Source organism: Ciconia boyciana, chromosome 16 (assembly GCF_034638445.1).
Source record: "Ciconia boyciana chromosome 16, ASM3463844v1, whole genome shotgun sequence".
Lineage (NCBI taxonomy): Eukaryota > Metazoa > Chordata > Aves > Ciconiiformes > Ciconiidae > Ciconia > Ciconia boyciana.
In genome coordinates this window covers 7415044-7426709 of record NC_132949.1, presented here as the reverse complement: position 1 = coordinate 7426709, position 11666 = coordinate 7415044, and the positions used below count along the sequence as shown (strand labels likewise).

The 11666-nt window shown below is 61.5% G+C and overlaps 1 protein-coding gene across 3 annotated transcripts; it reads left to right on the top strand.

The window, feature by feature from the left end:
- Positions 1-34: 34 nt before the first annotated feature.
- SPATA20 (spermatogenesis associated 20) lies at positions 35-11351 on the top strand. Of its 3 annotated transcripts, none has more exons than XM_072881232.1 (16): positions 35-115; positions 1220-1357; positions 1626-1690; positions 2106-2260; positions 2501-2644; positions 2918-3119; positions 3217-3347; positions 3441-3545; positions 4100-4174; positions 4387-4599; positions 4752-4944; positions 5725-5893; positions 6351-6559; positions 6701-6900; positions 7024-7104; positions 11039-11351. In XM_072881232.1, the coding sequence occupies exons 1-16, from the start codon at positions 84-86 to the stop codon at positions 11207-11209; spliced, it is 2283 nt and encodes a 760-aa protein (XP_072737333.1). In that variant the 5' UTR covers positions 35-83; the 3' UTR covers positions 11210-11351. The 3 variants fall into 3 exon arrangements, with proteins under 3 accessions (XP_072737333.1, XP_072737336.1, XP_072737335.1); XM_072881235.1 differs by lacking the exon at positions 11039-11351 and adding an exon at positions 9691-9784; XM_072881234.1 differs by lacking the exon at positions 35-115 and adding an exon at positions 346-811.
- Positions 11352-11666: the final 315 nt, after the last annotated feature.

Sequence of the window (11666 nt, the reverse complement as noted above, 5' to 3'; positions counted from 1 at the left end):
GAGGGAAGGGGCCAGGCCGCGGCGGTGCCGCCCCGGAGGCTCGGGCCGGTCACGGGGAGCGGCGGCAGCCCCGCCCCGCCGCCATGTTCGCGGCGCCGCTGCGCCGGGCCCGCAGGTACCGGGTGGGGCCGGGCGGGGGGCGCCGGGAGGGGCGGGTGCGGCCCCGGGGGCGGGCGGGTGCGGCCCCGGCTGCGCCCCGGCAGGGCGGGGGGCAGCGATCGCTGCGGCAGCTGGCAGCCCTTCTGCGTCATCGCTGCCTCCCCCTCCACCCCCTGAATCCTCCCTGCACCCCTGCACCCCTGCCATATCCCCCGCGTCCTCCCCGCACCTCCCATATCCCCCCGAATTCTCCTGCATCCTTGCAACGCCCTGTACCCCTCCCGCATCTCCCCTAAATCCCCCCTGCACCCTCCTGAATCCCTCCTAAATCCTTTCTGCACCCTTACACCTCTCCTGTGTTCCCCAACATCCTCCCTGCATTCCTCCGCATCCCTCTGCGTCCTCCCTGCATCCCTCCTGCGTTCTCCTAAATCCTCCCTGCATCCCTATACCCCCAGCATGACTTTACACACTCCCTGCACCCCCTTCCTGCACCCCTCTCGCACCCCCTCCTGCGCCCCAGCCCTGCATCCCGCCCAGCAGCAGGAGTCCCCTCCTGTCCCTCTCTGGTCCCCTCCTGTCCCTCGCTCCCCTCGCCATGAAGAGCCTCTGCCGTCCTGCCCGCGCCCTGCCCGCACCCTGCCCCACACCTCCCCGTGCGCCCACGGGAGGGGATTTTCCTCTCTGAGGACACACAGGTCAAATCCCGCAGGTGCTGCTCCTTACCCGTGGCCGCCGGGTGCCTGTGCCCCCAAAGGATGCTGGTGGTGGGCTGGGGGCTGGAGGGGAGGGGGCCCTGGGGATGGCAGTCCCCGGGCCATGCCTGTGCCGAGCCGGAGGAGAACAACCTCGCCTGAGCCTCCGGCGAGTGGGGAGGACTTCGTAGGGTCCTGGGGGGGATGGAGGTGGACCGAGCCCCAGCGGAGCCGCCCAGCCCTGGGGCTGAGAGCGGTTCCCGTGGCGCGGGGAGCGAATAGCGGGGAGCAGCACGCCGTCCCGGGGCTGCGCGGGGCACCCGCAGGAGGTGAAGGTGGTGCTGGTCTGGGGCGTTGCGGCTCTCTCCAGGGGCTGTGCTTTGCTGTGGTGAGCAAGGAAGTGATGAGCCTGTTTGGCGTCGCAGGTACACGTTTCTAACAGGGAGCGTGACCATGGCCACGGCGGGGACAACCAGCCCCCCCAGCATCCCTCGTCACACCAACCGCCTGATTAACGAGAAGTCCCCCTACCTCCTGCAGCACGCTCACAACCCCGTGGATTGGTAAGAGCGACCGGTGCCTTTCTCCCTCCTCCTCTCCTTGCGCCTGTGGGGCTGAGGGACTCACTGCCATGGAATTGATGGCAGGTGAAGCAGTGTGGCCTCCTGTCCAGCTCCCCACGGGCTCAGGGTCCACGCTCCTGAGCCAGCCGTGCCCCCGGCCGTCCTGTCCGCCCTCCGCCAGGCAGCGGCTTCTCAGGCAGCTTTAGAGGAGCCCATGAATCCTAGCAGCAGTGACCCCTGAAGCTCCTTTCTTGTCTTCCCTCTGCAGGTATCCTTGGGGTCAGGAAGCCTTTGATAAAGCAAAGAAAGAAAACAAGCTGATATTCCTGTCAGGTAACCAGAAACAAGACATATTTCATGTTCCCATGTGTTTGTTGTTCAGTAGATGACCAGATAAGCTGGGCTGGGTCCTGAGCTGGTTGTGAATAGCTGCATAGCTAAGGATGGACACTGGGCACTAATTCTCTGCCAGCAAGAGATGGCATTAACAGCTCTTGCTGAAGATGGGCTGCATCCAGGGGCCTTCCTGGCTACCAGGGTCCTTGGCCAGATTTAAGGAGTAAGAGCTGGAGAGCCCGGGAGGCCCTACAAGCCTCCATGCTTGCAGGAGGCCTTTCTCCTCCACCTCTTCTCCAGGGGGCAGCAGCTGTTCCCCATGGCAGGGCGTCCCACCTCTGAGCGATCTTCCATAACATGTGTCCTGCTCCCTGCAAAGGGCCTTTTCTCACTCGCCTGAGCTTGTTTTCAGTTGGCTACTCCACCTGCCACTGGTGCCATGTGATGGAGGAGGAGTCCTTCAAGAACAAGGAGATCGGGGAGATTATGAACAAGAACTTTGTGTGCATCAAAGTGGATCGTGAGGAGCGGCCAGATGTGGACAAAGTGTACATGACCTTCGTGCAGGTAAGGGAGGCACGGGCAGGGCTCGGGAGGCTTTGACTGTCTCAAGATGAGGTTCATGGTCATGTTCCTTAGGCAAGAAGAACCAGTATGTGGGGTGGTCTGAATGGGGCCTTGTGATCATCACAAGGATGGAGAGGAGCACACATCTGTCCTCAAGTGAGGCACATGCATGTGCCAGAGGGGTACAGAGCAGAGGGTGCCTCTTGCGTGACCTTGGTGCACCCGTGATTTGTCTTTCAGGCAACCAGTGGTGGAGGTGGCTGGCCGATGAGCGTCTGGCTGACTCCAGACCTCAAGCCCTTTGTAGGGGGGACATACTTCCCTCCTGACGATGGAGTTCATCGTATTGGCTTTCGGACTGTGCTGCTCCGAATCGCAGAGCAGGTATGGAGCAGGAGTGGTGTAGCAGGCAGTGCTCAACCGACAGGGCCGCAGGGAAATTGGTTTGGGCTTGATGGGTGACTGAGTTAAGAGATACAGTCATGAGAAACAGTAGCCCAGAGAACATCAGAGCTTTGGCTGGGTTAGAGATGGATTGGAACCAATCTGGGGAGGGGGACTGAGAACTGAAGGTGCAGTTTGGACTGGTGCAATGCAGGAAGCAGAAAGAAGAGAGATAAAAAATGGAAGAACTGACTTTCTCAGTCTGCATCTTAGTGGAAGGAGAACAAAGATGCCCTGTTGGAGAACAGCCAGAAGATCCTGGAAGCGTTGCTACACAGGTCCGAGATCCGTGTGCGGGGCCAGGAGTCACCCCCACCATCCAAAGAGGTGATGGCCACCTGTTTCCAGCAGCTCTCTAGATCCTATGATGAGGACTACGGTGGCTTTTCCGAATCCCCCAAGTTCCCCACCCCAGGTCAGTCTGGCCTCTGCTGCTGAGCCCCACCGTGGGGCAGGCAGCACCGGGGGGCAGAGCCCACCTCACAGCCTCCCACTTTCTCCCTGTATTTCAGTGAATTTGAATTTCCTCTTCACGTACTGGGCCCTGCACCGAACAACTCCAGAAGGTGCCCGGGCACTGCAGATGGCTCTGCATACCCTCAAGATGATGGCCCATGGGGGCATCCATGACCACATCGGTCAGGTAGGAGGAAAGCCTCGGGGGTAAACCCCTGGCATGCCCAGGAGGCACGGGGTGGAGGCGTTGGGTGGAGACTTGTCTACTTGGTCTTTGCAGGGGTTTCACCGCTACTCAACTGACCAGCACTGGCATGTCCCTCACTTTGAGAAGATGCTGTACGACCAGGGGCAGCTGGCAGCCATGTACAGCAGAGCGTTTCAGGTACAGCCATGGCATCCCTCTGGAGGGGGGCTCACCTGGCATGCTGCGTGCTGGCTGGGGAGGGCTGGCTTGGTTTGGGGAGCAGCTTCAAAGCCTTCCCCAAGCAGTTCCCCAAGGTGCTGCCCATCCCGTGGGCATGGAGCAGTCCCATGCTCCCCTTTAAGATCTGCTGGTCTTCATCTGGGCAGGATGGAACGAATCCTGGGTCTTCATCCTGGGCAGCAGGAATGCTGGAGAAATCCGTGTCAGCTTAGCCCCAGGGTTTTGAGCATAATGGGGGAGGGAACAGCCTTCTGCTGGTCTTCGCAAGAGTCAACAAACACGTGCTGCTGCCTCTGACCTTGGTGTAACTCCAGGGTTGCTTTCCAGTGCCCGTAGATTTCTATCAGAGATCTTACTCTGAATCCATCCCATGTTTAAAATCGGTGGACGTTCAAATGTGTTTCCCCCACTTTGCCAGCTCTTTAAATCAGAATCACTTATTATATCTCGCTGTGTCTCTTGCCTCCCCTCTGCCCCTTGTAACATTGACTTCCACCTTGTGCCTCCCGCAGATCTCTGGCGATGAATTCTTTGCCGATGTCGCCCAAGATATTCTGCTCTACGTCTCGCGGGACCTGAGTGACCAGGTAAGTTGTTCCCTGAGCTGGGCCAAAGGGAGCTGCTTACCCTGCCTTGGGACGTGGCTTGGAGCTGCTTTTCCCTCCTTCCCTTCCCAGCTGAGCTCAGTCTGGGGCACTGCTGCGGCTCGCTGGCCGGACTGCCAGCCCAGCACTGATGGAAAACTGGCTGATGGTGCTCTCCTGGTAGCTGGAGAGTCTCTCTGTTGCTCTTTTCCCAGGCAGGAGGTTTCTACAGTGCAGAAGATGCAGATTCGTACCCAACCACCACATCCAGAGAGAAGCGAGAAGGAGCTTTCTGTGTGTGGGCAGCCGAGGAAATCCGGGCTTTCCTTCCGGACCCTGTTGAGGGGGCCACAGAGGGTACGACCCTGGGAGATGTCTTCATGCACCACTACGGAGTGAAGGAGACCGGCAACGTGAGCCCCATGAAGGTGAGGGAGAGCAAAGACCTGCCCGGTACTGGGAGCATCGGTGGGGGACCCGCACCCCTGGGCATGGAGGGATGGCAGAGCAGCCCCAAAGCATGCGGGGTCCAACCCCTCCTCAGCCCGGTGGTGTTCATAGGACGGGACTTTCCTTTCAGGACCCTCATCAGGAGCTGAAGGGCAAGAACGTCCTTATTGTCCGATGCTCCCCGGAGCTGACGGCAGCCCGGTTCGGGCTGGAGCCGGGGCGGCTGGGTGCCCTGTTGCGGGAGGGCCGGCAGAGGCTGTCCACAGCCCGGGCACAGCGGCCGAGGCCACACTTGGACACCAAGATGCTGGCAGCGTGGAACGGTGAGAGGCGGCTCAGCTCGGGGGGTGTGTGCCCTGGCTGGGCCCCTCTGTGGCTGCCCGGGGCCAGCACGTTTTTGGGGGCTTGTAGCCAAGAGTCCTGCTGGGACTGCACAGCCACCCATGGAGGTGGTGGGTGGGCTGGGATCTGGGGCTGTGGGAGCGGCTGGGGGAAGCAGCCCCACACCTGCAAGCCGTGGGGCTGCCGAGCATCGGGATATTGCTCTGGCTTTATTTTCCTCCCCTGTTGCCAGTAGAGAGCAGCAAAACTCTTCCCCTGGCTCAGCCTGGCTCCCCCGGTTGGGCTCTGGGGAAGGGGACTGAGTTGGGGATTCAGGACCCAGGCAGGGCACAGAGCCCATCTCCACTGCTGCATTAGTGGGGGGACCACAGCTCTGTGTCTGTCTGTCCGGGTGTCCTACAGCAGGTAGTAACTGCAGTACCCCAGGCACTGTTCCCAGCAGTAAATGCCTGGGTAGCTGGGTCTGGAGCTGGTGTGAGCTGGAGTCCTGCAAACGAAGACTCTCTTAAGCCCTGTTTCTGCCTGCAAGTGAAGGCTTAGCTCTTGCTGGCCTTGCAGCGCTCTGCCCTTCTCTTTGGTGACAGTAAGTGACTTTCTTAGTCATTTGAACTGAGTAGAAGAGCTGATGACTGAGCCCTGACCTGCCTTGAACGTCAGGGAAGATGAGCTTCCTGCTGAGCATCCTTTAAAGGAAAGGTGGTGACACCCCCGCCAGTTCCTTGTGCCCCCCCGAGCCTGTCCCCATGCCTGTGCCTTTGCAGGGCTGATGATCTCGGGCTTTGCCCAGGCTGGGGCGGCCCTGGCCAAGCAGGAGTACGTGAGCCGGGCTGCACAGGCAGCTGCCTTCCTGCAGAGACACCTTTTTGACCCCACCAGCGGGAGGTTGCTGCGGAGCTGCTACCGGGGCAAAGACAACACGGTGGAGCAGAGGTGAGCAGTGGTACGGAGAGTGTCTACAGACTGACTGGCCACCCCGCAGGTGCTGCCCAGGCCCCTGGCAGTCCCCGTCCTCCTCTCCTCCAGGCAGGCCTGAACTTGGCGGGAGGTAGGCTGTTTGCCTTGCGCAGAACTGCCTCTGGTGCAGTTTGGGATGGATTAGTGCCCCCCCCCACGGTGAGGAGGAATTAAGGTCAAATTCTTTTCCATTCCTCATCTTTGGAGCTGGCAGAAGCCTTCCGCTGCCCTCCCCTGCTCCTGCTTGACCGTACAGAAACCTGGGGCTGAGCTGTGTGATGACTTGGCACAGCCACTGCTTATCTTGGACTGAGCTCAGGTGGCATCTCCTCAGGTAGCACAGACCAGTAGGCAGGACTTTGCTGGGCTGGAGAACATTTCCCACCTGGCCAGTGTAGAGACCCTGATGCTCCTTTCCCATCTCCTGCTGCAGTGCTGTGCCCATCCAGGGCTTTCTGGAGGATTATGTCTTCGTCATCCAGGCTCTCTTTGACCTGTACGAAGCCTCGCTGGAGCAGGGCTGGCTGGAGTGGGCCCTGCAGCTCCAGCACATGCAAGACAAGCTCTTCTGGGACCCCAAAGGCTTTGCGTATTTCTCCAGCGAGGCTGGTGATCCCTCTCTGCTCCTGCGCCTGAAGGATGGTGAGCTCGGGGCATGGCCATGCTCTGCATGGGTTATGGTGTGGGGCAGTTTAGGGAGGGCAGGGGTGATGCCTGGCTGGGGGACCAGGCTGTTGGGGGGGTGAGGCATTGGGCTGATGGAGGAGCTGTTCTCCCCTGCAGACCAAGATGGAGCAGAGCCCACCGCCAACTCTGTCACTGTCACAAACCTGCTCCGAGCAGCTTGTTACTCTGGCCATACGGAGTGGGTGGAAAAAGCTGGGCAGGTCTTGGCTGCCTTCTCAGAGAGGCTGCAGAAGATCCCGATAGCCCTGCCAGAGATGGCCCGGGCCACCGCTGTCTTCCATCACACCCTCAAACAGGTACGGGCTGGGGCTCACGTGTCCCCTACAGGACCTGCTGCAGGGAGGGGGCCCAGTGGTGGTGTGGGTGCAGTCACAGCTCTCTGCTTTCTCCCTCCTGCCACCCACGCTCTCCCCGGACAGGTCGTTATCTGTGGGGACCCCCAAGGAGAAGACACGAAAGAGATGCTGCGCTGCGTCCACTCCGTCTTCAGCCCAAACAAGGTAGAGGTGCCAGCCCTGCCTGCCCGCCCTGCCAGCCCTGCCAGCCCTCCCCTGGCCCCCTGCGCAGCCGGTCCCCGCCAGCTGCCGTCACGCTCCCTGCTGCCGCCTGCATTGCTGATGCCTTCATCCTTTCTCCCAGTGTGGCTGTAGCATCCATCCTCCTCCTCTTCTGTCCTGTCCCCTTCTGGGAAGCATCCTATCTTTTCCGTATTCGTAAGCGCAGCCGGCAGGGCCACGGCTGAGCCCCCGCACCCCTCTCCCTGGCACAGAGTGCTGGCAGCACAGCCCAGGGAGCGGCTACAGCAGCGGCTGCTGTTGCTGCTGGCTGCTTACGCTGCTCTCAGCCTGAGCCCAGCATCCCTGGCGCTGCTCTCCCAAGGGAAAAACTTTCGTTCCGGTGCGGGTGTGTCATGCCCGGTGCAGATCCAGCCAGCGTCTGGGTCACCTGCCTGGAGCCACCCTTGCGTCCTGGGGAAGCGGCAGGTTGGTACCTTGCTCCGGCTGTGTTGTGGGTGTGGGTACGCCTGGCTGGGAGGGGCTGGCTTTTCCCAAAAGCTTTGCCCCCAGCCCCCAGCTGTGCTGTCGCTGTGCGCTGGGGTTACCGCCTCACTCTGCTCGTCTGCATCGCCGCTCAGAGGTGCCTCACTCGGCACATCCCACGGAGGGGCCGTGCTGCCGTGGGGATGGAGCTGTTTGCTGCCCGTGGAGCTGGCAGGGAAGGGCAGTGCAGCAGCTGGTGCCCATCACGTTCAGCGGGCAGCGTCCCTGCCCTGGGGACAATGGCTCATGCCTTGGCAAGGCTGTCGAGCCGAGGGAAGCAGGCCTGGGCTGCGGGCGAGGGGGCTCAGCATTTCAGCCTCTGGACCAGATTCATCCCCGCCTGTTGGGGTCCTGGTGCCGGGGACTGGCGTGCTGAGCTGCAGCACGTGGGGAGCTGGCACTGGGGCCAAAGCACCGGTTTCCCTCTATAACCCTGGCTAGGGTGAACTGAGCAGGGCTGAGCCATCACCACAGGATTCTGTGCTGTCCTCACATTAGCTCAGCCCATGGAGGCTTTTGTCCCTGACCCTCTGCCTATGTGCCCAGCAATGTTTAACACCGGTGTTGGGGGACGGTCACAACTTCTGCCCAGGAGCGTAGGTTGGGGACGCAGCTCTCTGTCCTTCTTCTGCCATCTCCTGTCACCCTTGGCCATGCTAGTCCCCATGCTCCGTGTGAGGACTCTGCTCCCGCGCTCTTCCCCTCTCCCTTTGAAGGATTACAGTGGGTGACCCAGTTTGCAGGGATGGGAAGGGACGTGGTGGCAGCGGGGAGCCCAGCGCCGCTGCTAATAACCCTCTCCCTCTCCCTGCAGCTGGTTCAGCTGTTGGTCCCCTGAGTCCACGCAGGCCCTGGGGGGGGTACGCAGCCGGCAGCTTCGGGGTCCTGAGCAGAGCAAATAGCGCAGCCATTCCCTCTCCTCCTGTGCAGCTTGGTTCCCTCCTGCGAAGCTGGTAACAAGCCTGGCTGGTGGGGATGCTTGCTCCCCAGGGGCAGGTCCATGTTCCCCAGGCTGTTGCCTTCCTCAGAACATGGAGGAAGAGGAGGGCTGGGTGCTCTGGATGGATATTTCCATGGGGGAGCGAAGCCACGGGGTGCTCGGGAGCTGCCCGAGGACAGCGGCGCCCGCCTGGGCTGCGTGCAGGGGGGCTGCGCGTGGAGGGGTGCAGGGGGACTGCAGCTGGAGGCTGGCAGCAGGCAGGGCGGGGGTCTGGGCGTGCCTGCCCTTGTGTGTGCCTCATGTTGTGATGGTGGGATGGATCAGGAACCGTCCCGTTCGGCAGCCTGAGTTTGTTTCCTGGAAGAAGGAACGTGGCAGGAGCATCTCTTGCCGAGAAGGCTCTCTCCTCAGAGGAGCGCAGCCCCACGGGGGCTTCCCCGGTGCCATGCTCATTCCCCACGGACAGCCTGATCTCTGGCAGTAGCGATGGCTCCTCGCCTTGCAGAGGTGATGGAGAGAAGGGAGGAGAATCCCACTGCTCAGAGGGCCACGCTGCCTTCGGGAGCAGCCTGCTGCCTCCCAGCAGCCATCCCTCTTTCTCTGCTGCATCGCACGGAGAAGGCAGAGCTGCCCCAGGTCATCCACTCCAGGGACGCGGTAGCTTTGGGAATTGGCTTTGCCAAGGAGTTGGGGAAATGTCACTGCCGTGTCCCCTGCCACCCCCAGTCCCATGGTGCCAGCAGGGCGGTGGGGGCTAGGCTCGTCTGCAGGAACACAATTAATTAGGTCGTTCCAGTAATTAATTCCTTACAAGCCTCACATTGAAATCCTTGCTGTAACGAGATGCCAATGACAAAACGGCATTGAGGTCACAGGTTTAAATGGACCCCGTGCCTGGAGGAGCACTTTGCTGCAGGCAGCAGCCGCTGCTGCGGGGATGCAAGTGCTCCAAGGGCGATGCCAGCGGCTGTTCCTCTGGCGGTGCCGGTGCCAGGAGCAGAGAGGGTTGGATCCCTGCTCCAGGGCTGGATCCTGGCTCCTGGTATAGATTCCTGCCCTGTTAATGGTCTTTAGGGTAATTATGAAGGATCCCATTATCTCCTCAGCTGCAGAGTGCTAGCCTTCATCCTGGCCCCGCAAGAGGACCTTAGGGAGCTTGTGAGAAAAATGAATAATGAATTTCAGATTGGACATGAATTGGTAATTAATCACTCCTGGAATTAATTCCAGACAAAGGCGACGGGGGGGAGGAGGTTGAGGGGGGAGGAGGTTGGGGGGGAGCAGGAGGCAGGCAGGGAAATGGGCTGAGCCAGAGCTGGGTCAAGGCAGGGGCGAAGGGGGAGATGTGGGGCGATCGGGACAGGGTGGGACTGCAGCAGCTGTTATCCAGGGCAAGGGCTTGGGGACGTGGTGACCTCCTGGGGACACAGGGGGTGAGGGCAGCCCCTGCCAGGCACAGGGGAGGCTGCACAGGCGTCCCTGCTGGGTGTGGGTGCTGGGTTCGCTCCTGGCCCCGGGGCCGGTGGCAGAGGATGCCGCATGCTGGGCAAGCAGTGCCGTGGTGGGAGGCGTGCGTGCCACTGCTCAGTGGCTGGCAGGGGTGGTGGGACCCGGGGTGGCAGCGTTTGGTGTTGGCGTCTCTCGGTGGCGGTGGCATGAGCAGCCTAAACATGTGGCGAGCATGTCAGTGCTCGGCGGGCACCACAAGGGCTACATGTGTGGGGCTGGGGCCGGGCACAGGCGAGGGACAGCCATGTGCTCCGGCAGCGGGATGCTGCTGCCGTGCCTTGGGCCTGGGAAGGGTCTGCGCATTGCTCACCCTTTGTGTCTGTGTCGGCAGCAGGCTCCCTGCCAGCTCCTGGCCTTTCCCGTGGTTAGCCCACAAGCCCTGAGGCTTTGACAAACATTTTCTCTTTCAGAGAAGCTAATTATCACAGCAGCCCAGTTATCACCCCTGGCTGGTGCTGCTGCGTCAGCCGGGAGAGCCCCCGACCCACTGCTCGCCGGTGTCCGAGCTCTTGGGAGGCGTCTGGAGGGCAGGAGGAGCTGGGCTGCAGGGTGGGAAGGGGCGATGCTGCAGCTGGGCTGGGGTCGGGGCTGCCCCTCGGCTGGGTGGGGGTCCCCAGGGAGGCGGCTGGCGCAGGCAGCCCCGCTCGGGGCCGGTGTGCGCCCATCCCTATGCTTCATCCCCGGCTGCCGGGTGTTGGGAGAGGAAAAGGGAGGCAAAGCTGCCGGAGATGGTGTGGACCGCAGGCTCCTTGCGGTGCAGGTGCGATGGGAGGTGGCCGCTGCGGGACCCTGGCAGAGGGCTGGCACGGGTCCCCTCGGCTCCCCGTCCCCTCCCATCTTTGTGTGAGTGCGTTGGGGGACGCTGCCAGCGCTTGGCACGTCTGCGGGGAAGGAAGGACCAGCTGGCTGGGGCTGGCTGTGCTCTCACAGCTCCTTCTCTGGCAGGTGCTGATGCTAGCAGATGGAGACAGCGCTGGGTTCCTCTACCGCCAGTTGCCTTTCCTTGCGTCCCTGGAGAGGAAGGACAGGAAAGCCACCGCCTATCTCTGCAGCAACTTCGCCTGCTCCCTGCCCGTCACCTCGCCCCAGGAGCTGCGTGGGATGCTCTGCCCGTGAGCCCCTCGGACCCTCTGCTGCCAGGAAGGCGAGGGGGAGACAGACTGTCGCGCCAGCCTGGGAACACGGGAGAGACCCATAATAAAGCCACCCTGGGTGTCAGCTGCCTCCTGGATGGTTTCCCGCAGCGCAGTGGGACTCTGCCCTTCCCTGCCTGCAGCACATCAGGCTCTGCTTGCACCGCTGCTCTGGCAGCATCTGAGCAGAACCGGCTCTGGTCCCTAGTGCGGGTTTTGGCATGGCCAGGAGACACCTACTGAGGAGCATCTCCTCCCCCTGCACGCGCGCTCGCTCCTCACCTCTTCTTGCTGAGGAAAAGGAAAACAAATTAAATATAAATCCCAGCGTTAATGGAGGAGTCAGATGGGAAAACTGTTAGGGTTCCTATAGCAACCTGGGGCAACATTGTCAAAAGCACCTGGGTGACTTGGGAGTCAAGTGCTTTTGAAAGTGTTAC

Coding starts and splice junctions, on each gene's coding strand:
- SPATA20 (XM_072881232.1), top strand. CDS start 84: ATGTTCGCGGCGCCGCTGCGCCGGGCCCGCAG. Junction 1,691..2,105: donor CAAGCTGATATTCCTGTCAG/GTAACCAGAAAC, acceptor GCTTGTTTTCAG/TTGGCTACTCCACCTGCCAC. Junction 3,120..3,216: donor CCCCAAGTTCCCCACCCCAG/GTCAGTCTGGCC, acceptor CCTGTATTTCAG/TGAATTTGAATTTCCTCTTC.